The sequence below is a fragment of the Anticarsia gemmatalis genome, chromosome 5 (genome assembly GCF_050436995.1).
Source record: "Anticarsia gemmatalis isolate Benzon Research Colony breed Stoneville strain chromosome 5, ilAntGemm2 primary, whole genome shotgun sequence".
NCBI classification, from domain to species: domain Eukaryota; kingdom Metazoa; phylum Arthropoda; class Insecta; order Lepidoptera; family Erebidae; genus Anticarsia; species Anticarsia gemmatalis.
In genome coordinates, this window is record NC_134749.1 from 10,202,946 (window position 1) to 10,227,874 (window position 24,929).

Genomic DNA, 24,929 nt, shown 5'->3' on the forward strand with positions numbered 1-24,929 from the left:
AGCCATATTCAATGACATTGTGGGTAGAGATGAAACGGATAGCAGTTTGGCCGGATACCGGATACCGGATATTCGGCCTACCACCTGGCCGGATAGCCGGATATCCGGCCGCCGAATATTCGGCGGACCTTAGCCGTTTGGTGCAGCGCACACACACTTGGCGTAGGCGACGTGCGAACGACCGGGTGGCCTCGGTTTGATTCGGGTCTTTTCGTTGATGAGCGAAGTTAGCAATTCTTTCATTCATTGACTTATTGTGTCGATTGCAGTGCAGACACGTGCGTGACTTTAGGTTATTATTTCATTGTGCTATTGTTATTTGAAAATTTCAAGTTCTTAAGTCTTACTAAATAAAGTAAATAATTACTAAACAATTTTTTTTATCCAGACCTTTTTTATTTCGGCCGGATGTCTATCCGGCCGAATAGTAGTTATCCGGTATTCGGCCGGATAGTATTAAAGCCGCCGGATAGGCCGGATACCGGATAGTTACCGGATATCCGTTTCATCTCTAATTGTGGGTGTATTTTGCACTAATATTTACTACTTCGTGCTTTTCGTCGTCGTCGTCGATAGGTATAGCTAATCATATTAATTGTGTTAGATATTCCCTGTTTTGTGCATTTGCTCATACGCTCTTCCTAATTTTAAACATAGATAAATTCATCAATTTATTTCCTAGACGCTTTGAACGGAAATCTAAAAATTGATTCTTGACTCACATTAACAGGTATGAATAAATGTCCCGGAGTAAAAAGTATCCTAAGTGGCTATGTGGTAAACTACATGGCTACCTACTAAGTTTTATGATAATCCGTTAAGTAATTTTTGCGTGAGAGCCTACCAAACATACTTACATACAAATCCTTCTTCTTTAGACTATATATTGGTATAACTATTATAAAAGTAAATAAAGGGGGACCGGGTGGTAATCCATAAAAGGTTGGAACTTGTCTCAGATATGTATCTTATAAAGTGCCACAAAAAAAATAAATCATTAAATAGACGTTTCATGCATTGTTTTTGCTTTATTTTCTTTCAAATCTTTCTACTTCACGTCACACTACTGGGCAAGGGTCTACTCCTGTAATGAGGGCCAATGAGCCTTGAGTTCACCACGCAGGTTGGGGACTTCGCATACCTCCAAGAAGTGTTCTAAAGGACTCTCAGGCTTGCAAGGTCATCACGATGTTTTCCTTCACCGTTGGTACAAGTGATAATAGCTGATATGGCATAAAGATTGTAAAGCATCAAATTTCTAATAACTAGAAAATAGTTGACATTTGCATAGGGGTGGGTCATCAGTGATTCATTAGTAATGACCTTTTTTATATCCTGTTACATTTGCTATCATATTTCTAATAATCCTGTTCTTCCAATAATAGGTACCTATGTGCAATGCTTTTAAAGTGGTTTTACGCAATAAGGCAATAATCAATCAATTATTAATATTACTAATGTGGTGACAGTGGGGAACGTACCCTACATAAGTATAAAACTTGAAAATTCGTCATGGTTCTATACTTTTCCTCATTAATATTATTTATCCTTTTACACTCATCATGTTGTTGAAATACCAAATATGGCGTTGCTTTTAAATATTTTTGTTTATTAATTTAAATATAAATAAATTTTATATTGATATAAACCTACAGACGGTTTACCAAAAGAAACAGGCATGGCCTGGACTGCTGATGACACGTTGGCTAAACTCAACGCAGGAACTCAGAAGGTATATATAATACGGTCACCCATCCACAAAACAACCAAAAAACCAAATTGAGCTTAACTCTAGATTTGTCCCAATGTAGATAAGTACATAGGTATTTATCTTTATTCAAAATTCAATCAAAATCGTTCGATTGATTCAGTCACGAAAGTTTTACAGACTTATTATGACTAAGTTTGGATAAAGTGCAGAAGTATGGGTTGAATCATGGTGTAGAATTCTCAAATGGATAAAGCAAAGAGTACCGTAAGCTTTTAACACAAAAGTCGTTGGCACTTAATCAGCCAAGCTAAAGTTTAATGCGCAAAAACTAATAAGAAAAGCAAGATCCAGTAGTTAGCTTGGAACAGAATTAAAAGCAAAATAGGGTGATCAATATCGTCGGGACCACTTTGACCAATCAACGGCCAGCCATGTTTAATTTGAATTTCTACCGAATCGTTTAGCATGAACTTGTAAATGTTCTAAAATATATTTTGTTTGTTACTCGAAATTAAATACGTTGTTCCTTTAACATATGTATATTATTATAATATCATATACTTCTATTCAGGATAAAATAAAAGAAAGTAAAACAAACCTGTTACATTAACATATACTTTATTAAAAATTAAAACCGATAAACATTATATTTTACAATCGTAAAATTGTGATTGTAATGGCCAGAATATTTATAAACAAGAGTGTCGCGAAGTCCAAACTCGAAGCTTTCTGAAATAAGAAAAATAAGATTAATAAGAAGATACTAAGATATTACTAACTGACACGGCCAACGGTGCTTTACCATATAAGTAGATTACCTACTAGCTGACCCGCGCAACTTCGCTTGTGTCACATGTATCTATACTAATAGTATAAAGCTGAAGAGTTTGTTTGTTTGTTTGTTTGAACGCGCTAATTTCAGTAATCGGACCAGTAGGGCCCATTTGAAAAATTCTTTCAGTGTTAGATAGTAGGTACATTTATCGTGGAAGGCTATAGGCTATATATCATCACGCTCCGACCAAAAGGAGCAGAGTACCATTAAAAAATATTACAAAAACGGGGAAAATTTTACTCATTCTCTCTTATGTGACGTAAGCGAAGTTGTGCGAGTCAGCTAGTTAAATATATTTTCATTATGTATCTGATCTATTACTATAATATATTATACTCACATTCTTGCAATGTTTGTGGGAGTGGTCATAAAGGTCCATTACAAATGTTTTCGTATTATTATCACATTCTTTCAACGCTTCTGTCCTTACACACTCTTTTATCAATAATTCATTTGCGCACGACATTACCTGCAATAAAAACACAAATTAGTATACTGACATTTCCACAAATGACGTATTTCGTTGCCGCTATAACAATCAATACTAAATCTAAAACAATACTAAGGGGGTCCCCAAACGATAAACGTGTCTTTTCGTATTTTTTTGATACGGAACACATTGGGTGCGAGTCCGACTCGCACTTGGCCGGATTTTAGTACATTTTGGCGGCATCAAAAATCTGTGTATCTGTGTAACTTTCACGGTGCATGAGCTAGGTGACAGACAGACCGCGACGTCGTAGTAATAGGGTTACCGTTTTGCCCTTTACTTACTAAACTAACTAACTAATTATGTAATTAACAAAATAACATTATGTATACGCTAAATCAAAGCACAAGTACCTAATCGGTGCATACGATTCGCTGTGGATTCAAGAGCATACAAATGTTCTTGGAATAAGAATGTTGGAAGTGTTGCCACGATATTAACCAATAGTATTTTAAACGGTACATAGAAAACGATAGTGCTTTATTTATTCATTTATTTACATTATTAACCTCCGGTTTCTGAGGTACTGAGGTACTTTATTTTTTTTTTGTATGAGTTTAAACGCTATTGAATAGATAAACTACCGCTAAATGTACTCAGAAATCGGGGGGGGGGGAAAGAACAAGCTCAGTTTACCAAAGCGTTAACATAATACGAAAAAAATATTAAAATTACTTACTGTGTATTTTGGGTTTTCCTTAGGGTGGAACAATTGTTTTACAAAATTGACTTTTTCAGGTTCTTTTTGACCAGAAAGATCGTACCTAACGCCGAGTACATCATTGGAGCACTTGTCTTCCATTGTTGTGTTCTTACAACTTGATTTGAATATAAAATCTGTAAATTGTCGTTATATTTTAAGTTGGAAAATATAAAAAATCACTATTCACTATCCGTGAACCTCGCACACAAGGTTTCTACTGATTTGACGGAATATAATATCAAATCGTGCTCTTAAATTTCAAGACAATTCACGATAATTAATTATAAGATGACCGTGGTTTATTCATTCTTCGATTTTGTCGATGAATGCAATGTTATGTCGACTTAATTTCTGTGAGACTAAATGAATGATATACATGTTTTGAGCACTAAATAATGCAAACCAATTGGCTGCGCCATTGTACCCTAATATGGACGCTTTTAGGACCGTATTAAATAAAATAGTACCCTTTAAAAATATTACCTACGAAGTACGTGTGATTACGACCAAACTCTAATAGGTCAATTACTTCTTCATTCACATTAACCTCTTGGCCCAAAGTTTGTTTAACGGCGCTGATATATTCGTCGATTTTCTTCCTCAGGTCTCGATTATCCGTACATGTTCTGAAAAAATAATATTAAATTTTCTGTGAACAAAATAAGTTATAATATATTTTTTTTTACACACGTGTGATCTGACTAAGGTTGACGCTAATATATTTTTTTTATTTTGAAACCTCCCGCACTAAGAATTGCTCTTGTGTGACGGGGACTTTTATAAACATAGAAACAACGGACACAAAGCACAACCAGACCCGAAACAATGATTTGTGGTTCGCACAAATAATTGTTCCGTGTGGAAATCGAACCCACGACCTCCCGACGCAATGGTAGTGGCGCTGTGACTTAAACCACTGCGCCACGGAGGCAGTCCTTAGATGGCAATTGGTAATTTGTGATAGGATATAATTATTCGACTAAGTACATTGCGATATACCTAGATCATATCAGCGATATCACACAGAAGTCAGGTGCGTAGTACTCGTACCTGACGGCTCTGTGGCTCGAGGCAAATTTGTGAGAAACGTGCCAAGTGGCGTTCTTTGGTTTCGGCCTACCCCTTTGGGTAAAAGGCGTGAGAATATTTATGTATGTACACAACGACATCTGTGCATCAATCCCTGCCTTATACTTCTCTGAAGATATAATAATGTCCTTGTACTCCTCGTAGTCAGTTTCATTGAAACTGGTGAACGGTGCAGGACTTTGTTTAATGTCCAAGTCTGTGCACAATACACATGCGCATTATCTATGCCTCCGTGGCGCAGTGGTTTAGGTCGCCACGCCGATACCACTGCAACGGGTTCGATTCCCACACGGAGCAATTATTTGTGCGATCCACAAATAATTGCTTCGGGTCTGGTTGTGCTTTGTGTCCGTTGTTTGTATGTTTGTAAAAGTCCCCGCGACACAAGAGCAATTCTTAGTGCGGGAGTTGTCTTTAAAAAAAAAAAAAAAACTCTCATAACGTGGTGAGACGGATAACCGACACTATCTTTCCGAAGTACCGAGGTCTACGGATATGTATATGATATTTTAAGTGTTTTAGTTTTTGAAGGGTGGTAGGCTTAACGCCTAATCCTCCCTGGTTCCAGAAAGACGTAACGTAACGTAATGTCTTGCCTGACATTACGTTCGACAGGGTTACTTTTTTAAAAATGAAATATTATAACAGACCTGAGTTCGATCTCGATAGGAATGATGAATCTGAGTCTATATTTTAGTTTATAGAATGTATTTGATTTTTTTGTCAATTGGTTAGTTTGTTAAATTGTTACTTCTTCTTATCGTATGTTTAGTGGTCAACCTAGTGTCAAAGTTGTTCAAGCCGCCCGAAGGCCTTTGACGTGGCTTAACGACTGTTATCTTAATTGACAACAACCAGGACCGACTTTTTACGTGTCCTCCGAAGCACGGAGACGCCCAGTTGAAATACCACTATGCGGTCACCCATCTATCGAATGTCCACGCCAAGGTTTGCTTAACCCAGAGATCGTTTATCGATCGGTGAGCGCTACTGGCACAACTTTTACTAATTTTACTTACCTAACGGTACTGTTGTCCGCATTCACCATCATAATGTCGTCATGACAGTCTCGCAGACCTCTCCGAGCCTAGAAAAAGAACACAAATTTAAATTATTTATCGTTTTATGTCAACAAGTACAGTTAACCTACTTAACAAAGAATTAAATCTTCTTACTTATCTATCGAGAAGGTGGAGGTGACGGTTTTGGTTTTTTATTTTTATATTTTACAGATATATTTTTATTTCACGAGTTTTGCTGGAAACGTACCTTATTGTATCCCTAACCCGCTGTATTTTTCATGTTAAAGAAAAATATTTTTTCCTCTTATTAACACGAAATTTGTGAAAGAATAACCTGATTTCGAAAAATCTCACGTCATAATTTCCGCTCTTTTTGAAGATTCGGTGAGATATTTATTCGTTAAAACCTCTTATTTCTACTGGTGTAAAAATACACTACTAAAGAAATTGAAAAATGTTCAAGACACTGTAGGTAAAAGGTCAAAGTCAAAAAACATTATTTAATGATTTGAGTCTACAATAAGTACACAGTAATTGTAAAATTGCTTTTAAGCTAATTTGCAGAAGTATTTTCGGAATGTTTCACAAAATGTGGCAATATACTTATTATTTCAGCCTTTAAGAACATTAACAAATTATTTACTTACTTTTCTGAGATTCTCGACAGCAGTAGAATTGGCCGCAAAAACTGCAAAAGATATACCACCACGTCATATTAGTTTCATTATGATAACAATTCAGATTAAGTACTATAAAACAATAATTAAACAACATAATTATACACATTTACTTAGAACATTAAAAATAAGCTCTCACTTTATCTATACTAATCTATACTTCTATTATCTATACTAATATAATAAAGCTGAAGAGTTTGTTTGTTTGATTGTTTGTTTGTTTGTTTGTTTGAACGCGCTAATCTCAGGAACTACTGATCCGATTTGAAAAATTCATTCAATGTTAGATAGCCCATGTATTGAGGAAGGCTATAGGCTATATATCATCACGCTACGACCAATAGGAGCAGAATACCAGTAAAAAATGTTACAAAAACGGGGAAAACCCATTCTCTGAAAAAAAATGTGACGCAAGCGAAGGTGCGCGCGTCAGCTAGTTTACTATATTTATTTGCTCTATATCATACAAATAGATAATATTCAGAAACAAATAAACATTAAAAATTATACTACAAAACACACATGGCCACTTAGAAAGTAACTTTTACAGAAATTCTTAACAAACTATACGTGTAGGGACGTAACTATACCATATGTTATAGTTATTAAGCAGATTGTCATAACTACGGATATTTAAAATGTAGCAAAAGTAAATATTCTTATTTATTATAATAACTCTTTAAACATACTTTACTTGCATAATTATTTTTTAATGTAACACTCAATAAAAATATTAGATATTTAGCATTATATATAAAATTATATTTTTATTTTTCCCGGAATGATATAATTACTAAATAATGGGCCAGTGTTATCCTGTTTACAACAACTCGTTTAACAGTTCAGGACATGTTATAATAAATTCTACGATATATGAAAGGTTTTTCCGCGTCAAATAACACATGAGGCATTTTTAAAATAATGGAATTTTATAAAATGTCATTAAGTAATAGATATAATATATTTCATAACGTATTTGAATACTCAGGCTATATTTTGTACTAGCTGACCACGACCTCGACTGCGTAAAAATATTCCGGGGAGTGTCCTGTGTTATAAATCCAGTTTTTTAACCCATTACTGTCCTTCTGCTGGGCAAGGTTTTCCTCAAACGAGGGAGGGGTTAGGCATTGAGTCCACCACGCTGGCCGAGTGCGGGATGGGGACTTTACATCCCCTCAATAAAATGTACTAAACCAATTTTAAGGCATGCAAGGTTTCATCACGACGTTTTACTTCACCGCTAGAGCAAGTGATATTAATCTATTAGTATCCCTTGCTCTAGTGGTGAATATTATTATTTTCTAATCCAGATTATATACTTAGTAGTCCGTAGTCGATCGCAGATATGAAATCTAAATACATGTTTTTTCTTGCTGTTTTCAATGCCGTTTATAGTTCTTACGTCACATACAGTTTTAAAAATCATCGTAGAAATAATATATCTCTAAAGCCCTTCTGATACTATTTATCTAAATTAACACAGAATACAAAATATACATATTTTAAACAAGGCCACGGCAAAGTCTATATGCATATGTATACAAATAAACCACATCAATTAAGGAAACTAAACGGATTAAATAACATTTATTACTGAAATAATTGCTGAAGTGATTGAATTTATTGTAATGTTAAAATACCCGTTTCCACATATAATATTGAAAATTAAAATTAAAATAATTTATCTACGTGATCGTCAAAAATACCTACAGTAAGAGAATTTGTCGCCTGTTGGGAAGGGCCAATGAAAAGAGCTGGCGATAATTTCCTGGTCACTGGTAATAATAATGGGACATTAGTGGGTAATAAATTTGGGCTAAGGTCTCCTCCTGGAATGAGGGTTAGACCTTGAGTCCACCGAGCTAGTCAAGTGCGGGTTGGGTACTTTTGCATACCTTCAAGAACTGTTCTATAGAACTATAGCATGCAAGGTCGCATCACGATGTTTTCCTTTACCGTTAAAATAAGTGATTAATATTTCTAATACACACAAAATTTATAAAAGTCATTGGTGTGTTGCCTTGGGAATTAACTCGACCACTTGCGTGGGCGGCGTTTGCTTTTCCTTTTTTTTTTGCTTATTACTTATTAAAACTACTTGAGCGCCAAATTTTGTCGAAATCCGTTCAGTGGTTTTGGCTTAATTGGGTAACAAACACGCAACCAAACACGAACTTTCGCATAACTTATAATATTAGTAAGATGTTTTATTACTGACCGGATGAAACTATAGCGAGGATGACCAGAAAGGAGCCGCTCCAATACATGTCTGTAACTGTTCAAACTTCACACACAAATGGCACTGAACTACATAAATGACTCGTATAAACTACGTTCCTTTAAATAACATGCTTTTATATGTATTCAGCTCTCGTAGTTCTTTACGTGACTCATTACATATCGCACTAATAATACAATAGTGCTGTAATTCAAAATACAACTTTTATCATAATAGAAGAAAATAACTTATCTTTATATATATAATTCTTCTGTAAGTGTGTATGTCACTGAACTTCTCTTAAACGACTGGACCGATTTTGATGAATTTTTTTGTGTGTGTTCAAGAGGATCTGAGAATGGTTTAGATTCACAAAAAAATATAAAATTCTCCCGTCACAGTTTTCGTTGCCATTCTCCTCCGAAACGGCTTGACCGATTCTCATGAAATTTTGTGGGCATATTGTAGGTCTGAGAATCGGCCAACATTAATTTTTCATACCCCTAAGTGACAATATATTTTTTATTAATTTACATGGCAAAACAACGTTTGCCGGGTCAGCTAGTTTATCTATATAATCAATCATAATAATATCATTTTACGGGTAAAAAATAACATAATTCGCGGTGTAAATAGTCAACATTTGCATAGGGGTCATGGTAATGATCGCTTTTAGTATCCTGTTACAGATTGCTATCACATTTCCAATAATCCTGTACTAACTTTCCAATAATACGTGCAATGCATTTATAGTTGTTTTGCGTAATAAGGTAATCAATCAATTCATACTAAAAATAATAATATAATCATATATACTAATAATTGGTAAACATTTTAAGTTTGTATGTAGGGGTGTGATCTCTGAAATTACTGAACCGATTTTGAACATTCTGTCACTTAGGTTCATGAAGCTGCATTATACCTTAGTGCTATGGGCTATTAATTATCTTTATATCGTGCATATTAGCTGAGCTATAAAAATTTTCGTTAACCTAGTCGGAAAATTATACCTCTTAAAATATAATTACTTGCATGCGCTGTCTAAACTGACGAAAAATTTTAAATATGAAAGAGAAACCTCATTATAAGCTCAAAAAAATAATCTATAGGTACATATAATAAAACAGAAAATAAAAAATACGACTAAAAACATAAATAAACGTATAAAAATAACATATGAACAAAAATGTACTGTAATAAAGAAACTATTAAAATAAATTTGTAGATTTCAAAACTTCTTCCAAAGGGTCTTTTGCTATCGGACTGCGTGTGAGAAACCGCAGGGCGCGTTGTTAAAATTACTAATACAGTGTCATTTGGGAACGTACCCAACTAAAACTTGAAAATTCGTCATGGAGCTTAGCATTTTTCCTCATTAGTATGATTTATCCTTTTCGCAGTAATAATTTTGTTGCAATGCCAAATATGGCATTGCTTTTACTAAATTGTTTCATAAGCCTAAATAAAATATAACACTCACATTATGGAAATGATCTATCCGACCGATTTCAGCCATGGCGACCACTTCGACTCCTAATCAAATTGGCGCTGACGCACACGGAGATGATTAATTGATTATGTAGCCAATTTCAGCAGAAAACTCACGTGTGCAGTGCGGGCGAGTTTACCACTAATATAATTATCATTTTCATTATACAGGTATTATTAGACCCTTTCCCAGCAGTGGGACAGTAATGGGTTAAAAAATATATACATACAGGTTGTCAGATAGGCGGTTTTTCAAACGAAACAGGCATGGCCTGCGGGCTTATCACGTATCTCAGTTGACAGTTAGTATATGTCAAATCTATGGTCACTATTCAGTACATTGCTGCTTTGACGTAACGTGCTATCCACAGTACTCTAAGAGAGAAAACAATGTACAGGGTAGTGACTTTCAAATATTTGACAACTGAGATACGTGATAGCCCCCCTGGACTGTTGACGACGCGTTGACAACTATCAAGTTAATATAGAACTGCGTGTAACAAATAGCTTAGCCATTCCTCCAACTATGTTGAAGGAAATATTTCGGATGTATTCTATGTAGAATACAGCTGAATACCAGTATTTTACATGGCGCGACTACCTATCGGATCTCCACAACCCAGATACCTGGGCTATAAAACGACACCCTTCGGTAAGACTGGTTGTCAGACTTTCATGCTTCTGACTTCTGATAACGACTGTCAAAGATCTTTGTAAATGATAGCCGGTATCCCCTTATAACTCGAAATGTATAATATGTTCGCATTGTTCACCCATCTACAGAACAGCCTCGTAGCTTACGTCCAGAGATCGATCTGCAGGACTGTTAGTATTAAGCTACGAGCTTCTCCTTAATTGAAACTGTTTGTGTGTATGTGTGTGTTTTGTTTGTTTCATGGTAGATAGTTCATATTTTCATTAAAAAATTTATCAAAATGAGAAAATGAGAATTTCATGAAAATTAATTGATTCAGTTATAAAGTGTTACAGACTTATTATGAGTAAGTAAATGTGGATAAATTTCATTGTATAAAATGGGTTTAACCTTTAAGGTATTGAAGTCTTCAAATGGATAAAAAAGAGAGTACCCGTAAGCTTTCAACACAGATTGAACGAAGCAAACACTGTAGTTGTTGTTAATAAATTTTGCGTAGCTACCTACAGTACGAGGATAATAATATGTAATGAGAAGTCCAAGAGGAAAAATCCGGCTGATGACTTTTATTGGGAATATACATAAATGTTCTCGATTACATTATTGACGTCAATTATACATAGCTGTTACGAAATTACAATATTTTTATTTTTATGTATAAACATGACTAACCGAACCTTTGGTTGGGATTTCGTACACTATATAGAACATTACGCATCGAAGCGTGAGAAGACGTATACATTTTCGCATCGTTATAGCGCAGAATACATGCTCAGTAGCGTGATTTTCTACAATTGGAACCATCGAGTATCGAGAGGTTTACATTTAACATGTACTGCCACAATGGAATTACGACGTCCGCTAGAGGCGCTGGTCAGATTTTCACACAACATTTTCGATAGCTAGCCGGTTGTCGATACTCGATAGTAGTAGAGAATTGGGTTACACAGCGGCACACAGACAATACCTTCACGCGTCAACAAACATAATTTTATATTAGATTCTTAGTAAATTTAAATCTGCATAATGCTGCCGTCCTCTAACTATAATGCCGTTATCTACAAACACAATGTTTCGTGATATTCGAGAAAAAGGCGCGAGAAAAGAAATATGCAATGCTGTTTCGTAACTATCTGGAAACTGCGATTTGAAATATCTTTAGCGGCATCTGGAAACAGCATTGCATATTTCTTTTTTCGCGCTTTTCCGCGAATATTTCGAAACAAAATGCCGTTATCTACAAAATTGTTATTGTAGATAACGGCATTATAGTTAGAGGACGGCAGAATGATGAAAATCTGCACTCCAGCAAACGCGCGTAGCTTCGTCCCCTAAGGCTCAATTTACACCGCCGCGGAATAGAAGCGACTTTTTGCAACGAAACTGTATATAGCTTTATAACAACTATGTGTGTTATCACACAAATTAAATACGAGCCAAAATTTGGACGTGCGTCTTCTGCGGAATTCTGTGCATTCTCGTTAATTTCCTGGTGCCATCTGTGGATTCCGCGGAGGTGAGTCACAGTAGATGAAGACAAGGCAGTCGCATAAGCTACCGCGCCGCAGAGGCAGTAAAATTTTCACCACGAATTACTAGTTATGACAGTTCAGGTTCGGTTGTCCGGTCGTATATTCATATTTTCTAATGTATATAAGAATATTTCTCAATAGTGGCATTCGTGTTAAAAAAGTCTGACCGGTAACGTACCCGGTACATTGATTACATGGGACCAACATTGGTAACGCTCAAACATAGATGTATTTATAAACGTGTTATCATGTGCATAAATATGTATAAAGGAAAAATAAATATTTTTTTATTTTATACTGATATTAAAAGTGGAAAGGAAATCATTATACACGCCACGCCTAACCGCGATTCTCTACTACTATCAACTATCGACAACCGGCTGGCTCCCGAGAATTTTTGTATGAAAATCTGATGAGCGCCTCTTCCGGGCGTCGGGAGAACTATTTTGGAAGCACATATTTTACATGGCTACATGCTATCTAAATAAGTTATCGACCTACGCGTTAGACTAACGAATATGTGATAGGTAATTAAAGAAGTTACTAACAAAAAACACTTCTCAACGCTTGTCATTTTGTTAACACATAATTAATATAACTAGTTTTTTGGCGTTCGTAGTCTCCTAGGTTCATTTTCAAGCTCAATTGCTTTACCTCGACGATATAATTATTTACTTATGCAAATACTCTAGTATTTCCGAAAGTCTTTCTCCCAAGTTAAGAATCAGATGACAAGGAAAATTTTAGTGGCCACATGGACTCTTTTAATAAATAAAATATAATTAAATTTAACCCATTACTGTCCCACTGCTGGGCAAGGGTTTCGTCCCGTAATGAAGGAGGGGCTAGGCCCCTTGAGTCCACCACGCTGGCCAAGTGCGGGTTGGGGACTCTGCATGCCCTCAACAAATGTGTTAAACAAATTTTAGGCATGCAAGGTTTCCTCACGATGTTTTCCTTCACCGTTGGACCATGTGATGATTATTTTATAATACACACATAACTTCGAAAAGTCATCAGTGTGTTGCCTCGGGTTCGAACCTGCGACCACTTGCGTGGGAGGTGTCACCTTATACCACTCGGCTATCACTGCTTTCGGACTCTTTTGACGTGAGAAAAGGTCAAACTATTTAGATGGAAAGACCCACAAACGAACATACATTAGGTACTTTGTATAGCGCCTGGAGTAATACCACAGAATAATAAGGTAATACGTTTAAAATTTCTATAGTATTTAATACAGAATAGCAATATCTTATATGATAGGAGCAAACTAGAAAAAACGAGACTATGAATCAGTCAGCGATTATAATTTTACTGCCTCCGTAGTGCGCTACGAAGAGGTTTCGAGTTCGATTCCGGGTCGGGCCAAGAAAATGTTCCTGCGATTTTCGGTCAGATTTTTTTTGTAAATAGCCTCAAGTTAGAAAGTTCAGGATTTTTGCTCTACATTTAAATCTTAAGTTGCAAGAGATTCTTTTATTACTTAGGTAACGCTTTAAAGCATTGTCAGTTTACTAGTCACGTGAATCCTATTCTAGAAATATTATGTATGTTTGTTATTCTTTCACGAATAAAATCTAAGGGACGGATAATAATTATAATATCGCCGTATCAATCAGCCTGCGAGCACGGCCAGTGCAACCTACGCCGAAATGTCAGGCAGTCTAAGCTAAAATACCTGTTCGCGTTAATTTCCGTATTACTAAAAGGATTTTAATTACATTTGATATAGTGATAGTTTAACCTGGATAAACACATAGGATACTTCTTACCCAAGGATTTTTATTCACGCGAAAGAAATCGCGAGCAGAAGCTAGTCATAAATAAAACAAAATCTCTAGGTTAACAAAATATATGTATATGTTGTATATGACAGGTTTAAAAAGAAACAACACAAGGGTAATTGTGGCCCAGAGCCTGTAGTCATTGGAAAAATCCATATACTTAATATAAAATTTGCACTTCTTACGATTATAATACGATACTTGAATAATTTTACTCTTAGTCACAACTCACAACCGAATTTAAATAAAATGCTTGACAGACCATTCAAATAATACTTCTTAATTTTATCCAAATTTAAGTGAATTTTTGATAACCATCAAATACTTCGGCAAATAAACGCATAATGACGAAAAACAGCTACTAGGCGCACGGTTGACGATTAATACTTATTCCTCCCTTCGATCTACGGCCTCCAGATTTACTTAACTTTATTCCTTGTTTAGATTTACTTCTCCCTTTAATAAATCCAGGGGCTGCGTACACTTCCTCATCATTACATCTTATACACATTTCTTGTACTATATCTTTCTTGAGCCGATGATACAATTCTACTTTCTTCCTTAACAAATCGTATTCAATTACTTGTAATTCTGTCCTTAGTTTGTCTACTACCTGTCTCTTGCGATTCACCTTCTTTTTCAATTTATAAATATGTCCAAGATGTTTTTTTAAAACTTTAAACTCTTTTTTGTTATAGAACTTTTTAAAGCCCGCAAAACAGCATTCACAATCGTTTGCACTGGGCTTTACGTTTTTATCACACAATTTTTCCAAACATGAACATTTCTGTACCTTATTTTGTAAAGAACTGTCTTTACTGTTAAACTTTATTTTTTTCTTTTTCTTACTATCTTCTTCATCCCCGTCTTGAAAACAATCTGTAGGTTCACAAGTAGGACTCTTAGTACCTAATTGAGCAGACAGAACAGGAGTTGAAAACAAAATGAAGCTTTCTGTATTATTTGCTACTGTTCTGTTATTATTAATACTTGGTACCTCGGTAAGTACAGTCACAGAGTCCGGGGATTTACATAGGAATTCTTTCGATGGCGTACGTCTGTTTCGAACAATATTAGCTCCGCAATCATTACAATATGAGTTAGTGTCGGAACAGACGTCTCCAGGTTGCTTTTCTGGTTCTCTGTAGATTACACGATATTCAACAGCGCACATTTCATTTTTTTTCCTCTTTTGAGAATTGATCAATTTTCTCCATATGTTTTTCAATACATTGCCACGTACCATATTTTTCTTACGTCCTGCTATATTTTCTTCCATTATTTGTGAAATTGTACATTTTTTGTTTAAACTAAAACTGCTCACATTCATACATTCGTCTTCAATATCATTATAAGTGTTGTTATGGGTAATAGTGTTAGAATCTTCACAAGATAATTGTTCCGCAAACATGTTCGAGATTAAATAATTATTGGCGTTTCTGCAACTGTGACATAAAAACTGATCTTCCCATATCTCTCGACAGTAATATGGAGGGCGGTATTGTTGTGTTTCATTAAAACAAGCAGTAGCGTTAGGTTTATAATAAAAAATAATTGAAGGTTTATGATAAGTTGGCTTACGTCGAGTGTATCTCTTCAGTTCTCTATAGCTCCGTTGACGAACTGCAGTGTTCAGTTTTCTTCGAGTTTTGACCACGAGATCAGATTTAGGAGCTCTATCTTGTAAATCAGTATTTCCATCTAATATTTGATTGAATAAATGAAACTTCAAAATCGAAGAGTAACTACTAGGTGATGCTATGGTTATCATTTTATCAGGTAATTTCGATTTTCTCGTACATTTTATTATGTTGCCACTTGCTGTTAGAAATTTACTGTCTCCTCTCATGTAATTTTTATTGTTTCGGTGTTGTTGGTTCATTATATTATTTCTTTGCTGAGCATAATTAATCATAGTTATATTTTTACTAAAACATGGAGCGGAATTAGTTGTTAGCTTGTTTCTTTTCTTTAAGTAGTATTTCACTCTCTGCTTTAGGCAAGATTGTAATTTAATAGCCTTTCTTTCATGGTTGCTAATTGAATTAATAAGATACGTTAAAGATTTTAAATCTTTTCGGCTGCGAATGTCACATACTCTTGATAACTGTACACTGGAAACACTTGATGATTTTCTTGATTTAATTAGTTTCCTATATTGACCATTTAATTTTCTTCCTTTTCTAGGAATCACCCAGCTGCGTTCGAATAGCTTTGTACTCATCTTTGATATTAGTAGATATTATAAACATCAGGAAATCGAAAATTCATAAAAATTTACTTCAAATCTTCAACTAATTTTACAAAATAATTTTCACCATGAATTTTATAAAGTTTTACTTCAGATGTAGGTAATCGTTTTCATTGAGGTTATTTGAAAGTCTGCAAATTAATAAAATATTATGGGGATAGCTAGAAGTACCTATCATAAGGTTTTTAATTTTGCTAGTGCAGCGCTACGCTCCTAGGGAACCCCTACAGCTGTCTATTAGGGAGAATACTAAGGAATTTCAGTGTGTATCATTTATTATATAGAGTTTAATTTCATGACAATATATTATATGGTTTAAAGATAAATGATACTCACCATAATGGTGTCATAACATTGAAATGTGTATATTTATAGTGTTTCACAAATAATTATGATGCCAACGAGGTAAATATAATTTCATAATATATTGATGCTATCGCCAACCAAAATACACAACAAATACAGCGTCCTGTCAAGAAACGTCAGATGTTATACGAGTATATTTTTTATACGTTATAGAGGCTATAGAGAATAAATAATGCATTTAAAAAGTCTTGTACAAACTACTGATCTTAATAGATTGTCGTATTGGTTAAAGTACCTCACCACAATCTACGTTTTTTCAACGTTCGAATCTTACCCAGAACGGTATATTCCCGTTGTCCACCCCCTGCTTGTCCACCCCGGGTGGACAGTGACACAAATCTTTTAAAATGTTCTCGGTGTCCACCCCTGGGGGACAGTGAGAATTAATTTTAAATTATTCCCACTGGCCACCCCGGGTGGACAAAGACACGAGTTTCATATTACTAGTCTCGATGTTCACCGCAGGTGGACAAAGCCACTGCTTAAATAAACATTCTCAATGTCCACGCTTGCTAGAAATGGGTGTAAATAATTATAACAAAATTAATTAAGTAGGTACATAGTTTAATCATATTATCAACATCTTTAGGGTAAATAGAAGTAGTTACACTATCTATTGTGTGTTTCCCATATAATGTTGATTGACGCTAAGTTGCGGCACTTATTAAACCAAGGTATAAGTTATAACAATAAACGTAAAAAAATGTATTTAAAGTGATCATTTTATTCACAACATGCGAATGGGACTTGTCAATGGGGACTTCAATATTGATTTATTTCTAGAAAGGATGAGGATGTAAAGATTTTTCTGTGACTTTGATTAATACCTATTGTGATAATTATTTGTGTAGATTGCAAAAGTAAAAGATGTTGATAATATGATTAAACTTTAGACCTACTTATTTTTTTACACCCAATTCCATCAAGCGTGGACATTGAGAATGTTTATTTAAGCAGTGGCTTTGTCCACCGGTGGTGAACATCGAGAGTAGTAATATGAAACTCGTGTCTTTGTCCACCCGGGGTGGCCAGCGGGAATAATTTAAAATTAATTCTCACTGTCCCCCAGGGGTGGACACCGAGAACTTTTTAAAAGATTTGTGTCACTGTCCACCCGGGGTGGACAAGCAGGGGGTGGACAACGGGAATATACCCCCAGAACAAATATTAAAGTATCTGTTGAGCATGCTGTTTTATCTACATATAGTAGGTAGGTATTTATGTACCAGGTACCTAAATATATAGCGGCTTTGTTTGATCTCAGCCTACCCCTATGGGAAAAAAGCGTGATATGTCTGTATGTATGTATGCATATCTTTAGTCTGGTTACATAGTACAAGCTAAGTTTGCATTCAGATGTTAGCGTGTGCCTAAAAGCAAAAAAGAAGTGGATGAAGACAACAGACTAGCAACCCTATATTTTTCGTCATATAAAATCAGATTTTAAAAATCTGATGTGGCTCCTCAATCCTTACGGACATTATTATTAAACATCTTCCCTTCCTACGACGATGACGTCAGTGGTGTTCGTCGCGTCGGTCGAGCGTACGAATATAAACGACTAGAGACCGCCCGCGACTTCGTCGACGTGGAAACCCTTTCCAGGATAAAAAAGAAGCCTATATGTTGTTCTGGGTCTTCAGATACCTAAATACCAAATTTCATCGTAATCGGTTTAGTAGTATTTGCGTGAAAAAGTAACAAACATGTATATATACTCGCAAACTTTCGCATTTATAATATTAGTAGGATGTTCTATGGGATACTGCAGAGACGCTGACGTGCGTGTGTTAGTAAAAAAATCTACTTCAATATTATTAATACCCGGTTTCTGAGGCACATTTAGCGGCAGTTTATCTATTCAAACTGTAATTTTTATATGAGCTTAAACACTTTTGAATAAATAAACTACCGCTAAATGTACCTCAGACACCGAGGATAACTTTCAAAAATCAAACAAAGATGAACATTGGGAGAAATAGATTTATGAAAAATATCTTCAGTGAACTTACAATGAAAAATGTAAATAACACTACCAATAACGATTTCATAACGATGAACAAAGTTAACGTCCTGATCAAAGTAAGCAACACAGACAATATCGCAATAATTCTGTACATAGTATGCAAGGAGTCCATAGTCCCATAGCCAGTAGGAATAAGAACAAATTCATACATTGCTTTGTCATACCCCTAAATGATATACAATGAGGGTAAAACCAGGGGCACAAGTTATATACCCACATGTAAGGCTTCGTTCTTAATGATGCGACATACGCACTGCAATCAAAACCCTGTTCTGGGTATTGTATTGTTGTGCATCGTTTTGATGCATCTTTATCACCTATATGAAGAAGGTAGTTTGTAGTTTGACATGATTCCATTGCATCTAGTAAGTACTTAACCCATGTCATATGAGCAAATCTACATTGTATTCTTTCTGTAGTATTACGCACTTGACAGACTTTCTTTTTAGGTGCGGGACATTTCTTGGCAGGGCAGGGATCTTTACAAACCTTGGACTTGTAAACGGCGTCCTTTGGATGACGTGCGTAGCGACATGTTGATCTAACTACGCTGCCTACTTCACGGACTCCACATTCAGCAAGATCAATAAGAGATTCAGCACATAACAGGCTGGTTGGTAAATCTTTACATTTTTCTATGTCTTCCATTTTTTTCTTATGCCTAGCCATTTCTTTCTGATCTCTGCAATAATCTTGTTTCGCATATTCTTCAAACCGTTTCATTCTTTTCATTGTCTTAGCAATTCGTTTACTCTCTCGTTCTCTCTTTTTTAAGCACTCAAGCTTTTTGATGCAGCAAATACACATTTTACGTTTAACTTTTTTGCAGAACTTAGCTCCGCAGGCGCAAATTTTTGTCTTTTTGCACTTATTTTGTTGGCATACACTTTCACAAGAAGTTTTCTCACTGACACAGGTTTTCGAGTATGTCTTAGGGATTTTAAGTTTAGAGCCACAAGGAATATACTTTGGCGGGCATATATTATCACAAAAAGGTTTAACACTCATACAAGATTTCGAGGATTTTTTGGGTGTTTTAAGTTTAGAGCCACACGGAATATTCCTCGAAGAAGATTTACCCTTATTTTGTGGGCATATATTTTGACATGTAGGTTTCATGCTTATACAAGTTTTTGAAGATTTTTTAGGCGTTTTAAGTTTAGAGCCACAAGGAATGTATTTTGAAGAAGATTTGCCCTTATTTTGTGGGCATATTTTTTCACAAGTAGGTTTCATACTTATACAAGTTTTCGATGATGTTTTAGGCGTTTTTATTTTAGAGCCACAGGGGATATATTTTGAAGAAGGTTTACACTTATTTGGTTTGCATACATTTTTGCAAGTAGGTTTCATACTAATACAGGTTCTTGAGGATGATTTAGACGACTTAAGTATGCAGCCACAAGGAGCATACTTTGCACAAGATTTCCTACATGTATTCGTGGTCATACGATTACAGACATTGATTTCATCTAATGCGTCAATTTCTCTACTCCTCATTTTCTTGTCAGCTAGAGTCATCATCTGAAGAATTTCGTCTGAGTTTACAATGTTAGCCTTATCTGTTCTTATCACCAAATCATTCAGTGTCGGCAAAGGTTCGCTTCGGCTGACTGAAATTATGATTAATACTATTAAAAATGTGCCTATCCGATTCAACCTGCCAAAAATATATAATATATAAAATATAGAGGCAAAAAAAGTGTAAAAAGGTAGGGGAAAGCTACGGAGTTCACAAATTTAAAATCAAGTGAGATGCATATAAGTATAATAAGGAACTATTAAACGTATCTAAAGTAAATTTATGTTTTACACTGTTAATATTTTGAAAACGAAAATTCTGTTCTGAATTTGAGCTCTTAGCATACTTTGATACTTAAATGAATATAAGTACCCATTATTGTTCGTTGTATTCACCTTAGTACACACTCACCTGTTGTTATTTGACTAATTTTTGGATCTAATAAAGAATCGACATATTTTCTATTTTTCACGTTCATTGTATCTGTCTCTACAAGCAAGGTTAGCAAGTTATTCAATTTATCTTTTTTCCTTATAATTTCGTTACAAACTGAGTCACTCGTGCTCTCATAAGGTTTTCTAGTTTCCTTTGTAATGCATCCAATTTCACGTTTTAGTTTGCTTATTTTATTAGTCACAGGGTTTTTACTTGCAACTTTACACATGGGATCGGTATACCCAGTTTTAGCAGAACCTTTTTTTGCTTGGTCTTTTTTTATTTTGATCTTAGTAACAATGCCTACGCATTGGTTGGAAGCCGGTGATTTATCTAGTCGCGAAGTCTCGTCCATAGCTGAAAAATTTATATGATTTTATATAATATTACAAATATAGACTGCTATCGATAAACGTAAATTTATAAACTAAGGCACTGGTTTTCCTGTATGTAATCTGTGTTTAAGTTTAATCCAAATTATTCAGTGGGTAATTGCGTGTGTTGCGTGAAAAGATAAAATACATAGGTACATATGTAAATACAATTTTAAAAACTTCCGTTCTTTTAAGGAACGTTTAATAGTTTTATTGTGACAGATACTTACTTCCATCTTGCTCTTTTAAACTGTCTAATAATCTCTCTCCATTTAGAATGTTCATAGATTGTGAATCTACAAACATGGTCAATGGTTCACTCGATTGGTCTGGTTCTATTAACGTATATGTTTTTTCTACAATCATTTTTCTAGGCAAGGGTCCAAAACAGGGATCACATATATCCGAATTATCTGAAGAGGACCATTTTCCTTCATTATTACACGGTCCAGTATTATTATAAGGCATAATAGTTTCCGTTTCCGTACAATTATCAGTTTGTGGCAAACGAGCCTTTGGTTTACGAAATCTTCTTGGTATCATTTTCAGAGTTACTCCCGTGGGTTTTGACTTATCATCACATATTGCGTTGTCTGTTTGTCTTGGAGCCGCGGTCTCATCAGGAAACATAAATTTATTAAGACATGTGGCCAATAGTCCGGGCTTCGATTTTTTACATTTTAATTTTGCCGGTTCTATTGGTGGAGTGATGCATTTATCTACTTTCCGAACAGAGGTGCAGGTTTCTACATCTTTGTATATTTTTCTTTGTATGTATTCTTGTGGATATTCTTTTCTGCTTGGCTGATTTGTTATACAATTACAACTTTTTGGTGGTGTAACATTTTTCGTATATACATCTTTTTCAAATTTTGAGGGCGTACTTGTTACAGCATCGCATTTTTCAGGATTCCTAATGATGTTCATTTCTTTTTCTGGTAATTTAGATACCGGCATGCGTTGTTCAGTAATTTCAGTTTGTACTTTCTGCGTATTACATTTCTCCATATTTTGAGTACGTTCATTGGATTTAATAACTGATTCTAATGCTATCTGGGCGTTTTTGAAAGATTCTAGCATTTTTAAGAAATTATTATACATTGAACTCTTAACCTCAGGTGTATTGTTAGGTATTGATGTTGTCGTCTGAACATCTTTATTATAATTTAATTTGCAAGGACACTTCTCCTGTTCAGCATTTGCTTCCTTATTGCAAACGTTAATAAGAGCACCACTCTGCCTGGTAATATGGAATTTGTGCTTTCCAGGTGTCACGGATAATTTTGTTTCTTTAGATGTCACATTTTCACACCCCTCTAGTTTTGCAATTTGCTGTTTCATAGCCAATAATTCTTGACTTAAAATCTTGTCCAAAGTCGCTTAAACAAAATATAAAGAAAATTAAAATTTGCAAGAAAGAAAAAAGCCTTAACAAAAAAGGTCAGCAACATTTACCTGGTGATTGTCCATTCATGCATAATTCTCCTTCATTCTTTACCATCTTTGCATCCTTCATCATTTTAAATAATTCAGAAACCATATCTGGCTCAGTCACTTTGTATTTTATTTTAACTTTTTTTTGTGCTTGATCGTTTTTAGGCGGACATCTCTGCTTTTTATTTTTTTTACACTTCATAGCATTTTCACAACATGAGCTTAATTTGAGCGGACTTTGTAAGTTCTCTAGGCTTAATGCGCTTAGACAATCATGTATGAGACTCGTTAATTGTTCATCACATTTCTTAGGTGGCAATTGCTGTGTAGTTGGTGACTCAACTTTTTTAGTTTCTTCAGAACAGTGATGACTATGAGCTAACATATTACATTTAGAACGACACGAATGTACCTTTTTCTTAGTTGCTTTTTTCTTAGCTATGTTATTTGCTGTCTTCTCATCTTTTGATTTCCCCTTTTTCGAAAGCGATTGCATATCTTTGGATAAATTATTCTTTTTATCTAGGCTAAGTACAGCTGGCTTAGGCAACACTGCATTATTGTTAATTTTAGCACATTTGTTTCTTATATTGTGTTTCTGAAGTAAATTCATAATGTCATCTATGAATGTGAGTTTAATATTTTTATAGCGAGTTTTACAAGATGAATTTGGGGCAATATCTTTATTCTGCAATGTTTGTTTGGCCTTTTTCTTCTTTTTACATATCCTTAAGCTGTCTCCACTGTCGTTTATGGTCATAATAGTTTGTTGAGCTGATTTTTTATTCGAAGGTTTTTTTCTTATTTGTGGAACACTTGCACTGGTATCTTGCACTTTGGGGTCTGTTATTAATTTTTTACAGTCTTTGTGAAAACTGGAGGTTCCTGAAATATTAAATATTTTGTATATTCAGTTAACTATCTACGTAAATTGTAGATTGAAAGGCGAAATAGTTTTGCATGTATTATGAAAACTTCGCTTAGATCTTATCAATGAAGAAATAAAATAAAATTTAATTTACCTTTTCCTTCATTATGTTTAGTCCTCTTCATACGTTTTAATTGATAATTTCTAAATGGCTCTTCGCTAAAACTTGATTTAATTCCTTGCGATACGCATTTTTTTCTAGGTAATAAATCAGAAGTAATATTTCTTAAAATATCTTTGCGAAAACTTATATTATTTTCAATCAAGGCTCCTTGTTTGGATGCAAGTTCCAATGCAGGTTTATCAATTTCAATTGGTGCCTTGCAAATTTTTCTTAAAAGCTTGCTAATGTCTTCCTGAATATTATTCTCGTTTTTGTGTTTTGTAGTAGAGTCGATAGACGTAGACTTCTTTTTATCGGGATAAGATTTTAACTTCTCTTTGTTGCTTTTACGACTACTGGTTTTCGCACAAACGGAGCCTCCGGGAGAATTCTTCAATATTTTTAATTTATGCCCCTTTACATTCATACAATCGGAGGTTTTTTTGTTATTCATCGTCTTTTCTAAATTCACAGCATTATTATCAGTGCTTTCTTTTTTAATCTGTAGTGCGCAAACTAAACCTTTGACTAGTGATTTAACACTACTTAATCTATCTATAATACTATTGTAATATTTCACATCTTTCATTGGATAATCGCATCTTATAATAGGTCGTTTGTCTTTTGAAGTTTTCTTCGACTTATTACGTAGACTTTTAGCACTGTTCGTTATTTGAGAATCATCTTTATTAAGTAAACATTTTAATCTAGAAACATTTTGATTTAAATTTGGTACTGCGCTACTAGTACTTTTAATGTTCTTTTCAAAATCAAGTGAATCTACTTCATATTTATTATTGTTGGATTTATATTGTTCTAATTTACATTTGCAGTTGAGCTGCTCTTGAGTTCTAGCAAAAAAGTTCTTCGCATCGTTTGATTTCTTTTTGGTAGTGGATGGTTTCTTTATTACACAATCTCGATTTTGATTTATAAATTGATCATTTGTTTCTTCAATCAGATTTTTGCTTGGATTGTTGTATAAAACACGAAAAAACTGTGTAGTAATACTAGACTTTTGAAAACTTAAGTGTTTTTTCTTTAAAGCATTCTTTTGATTTTGGATATCAATTCTAGATATGGTCGTATCCTGAAGTACGCTATCGTCATTGAATTCTCTGTAATGGTAGTCATTCGAATTATCTCTTTGTGAGAGAAAACTTTTATTGTTAGTTTGCTTACGTCTTAAAACACGACATTGTTTTTTATTTGTAATCGTTACATCGCTGGCGGTCTGATACGATGAATTTCTTATGGTCTTGTCATGTTGAATAATTCCT

The 24,929-nt window shown here is 34.7% G+C and overlaps 2 protein-coding genes across 2 annotated transcripts; both read right to left on the bottom strand.

Annotated features, from left to right (window-relative positions):
* Nucleotides 1-2,312: 2,312 nt before the first annotated feature.
* Nucleotides 2,313-8,856, bottom strand: LOC142973388 (uncharacterized). Its single transcript, XM_076115055.1, has 7 exons — nucleotides 8,749-8,856; nucleotides 6,498-6,538; nucleotides 5,848-5,915; nucleotides 4,223-4,365; nucleotides 3,716-3,873; nucleotides 2,887-3,015; nucleotides 2,313-2,440 (listed from the first exon to the last, which is right to left on the bottom strand). Exons 1-7 carry the CDS (start codon nucleotides 8,795-8,797, stop codon nucleotides 2,363-2,365), a joined length of 666 nt encoding a protein of 221 aa, XP_075971170.1. The 5' UTR covers nucleotides 8,798-8,856; the 3' UTR covers nucleotides 2,313-2,362.
* A 9,936-nt stretch (nucleotides 8,857-18,792) lies between these two features.
* Nucleotides 18,793-24,182, bottom strand: LOC142973148 (uncharacterized). Its single transcript, XM_076114741.1, has 5 exons — nucleotides 23,641-24,182; nucleotides 22,640-23,503; nucleotides 21,415-22,563; nucleotides 20,787-21,167; nucleotides 18,793-20,466 (listed from the first exon to the last, which is right to left on the bottom strand). The coding sequence occupies exons 1-5, from the start codon at nucleotides 24,101-24,103 to the stop codon at nucleotides 18,905-18,907; spliced, it is 4,419 nt and encodes a 1,472-aa protein (XP_075970856.1). The 5' UTR covers nucleotides 24,104-24,182; the 3' UTR covers nucleotides 18,793-18,904.
* Between the last annotated feature and the right edge of the window lie 747 nt (nucleotides 24,183-24,929).

Excerpts from the sequence above, each read along its gene's own strand:
- LOC142973388 (XM_076115055.1), bottom strand. The coding sequence starts at position 8,797 with ATGTATTGGAGCGGCTCCTTTCTGGTCATCCTCGCTATAGTTTCATCC. Across the intron at positions 5,916-6,497 it reads CTGTCGAGAATCTCAGAAAA|GCTCGGAGAGGTCTGCGAGA; the intron begins GTAAGTAAATAA and ends TTCTTTTTCTAG. Across the intron at positions 2,441-2,886 it reads CCCACAAACATTGCAAGAAT|AAAGCTTCGAGTTTGGACTT; the intron begins GTGAGTATAATA and ends TTCTTATTTCAG.
- LOC142973148 (XM_076114741.1), bottom strand. The coding sequence starts at position 24,103 with ATGAATAACAAAAAAACCTCCGATTGTATGAATGTAAAGGGGCATAAA. Across the intron at positions 22,564-22,639 it reads CATGAATGGACAATCACCAG|CGACTTTGGACAAGATTTTA; the intron begins GTAAATGTTGCT and ends ATTTTGTTTAAG. Across the intron at positions 20,467-20,786 it reads AATTAGTCAAATAACAACAG|TCAGCCGAAGCGAACCTTTG; the intron begins GTGAGTGTGTAC and ends TCATAATTTCAG.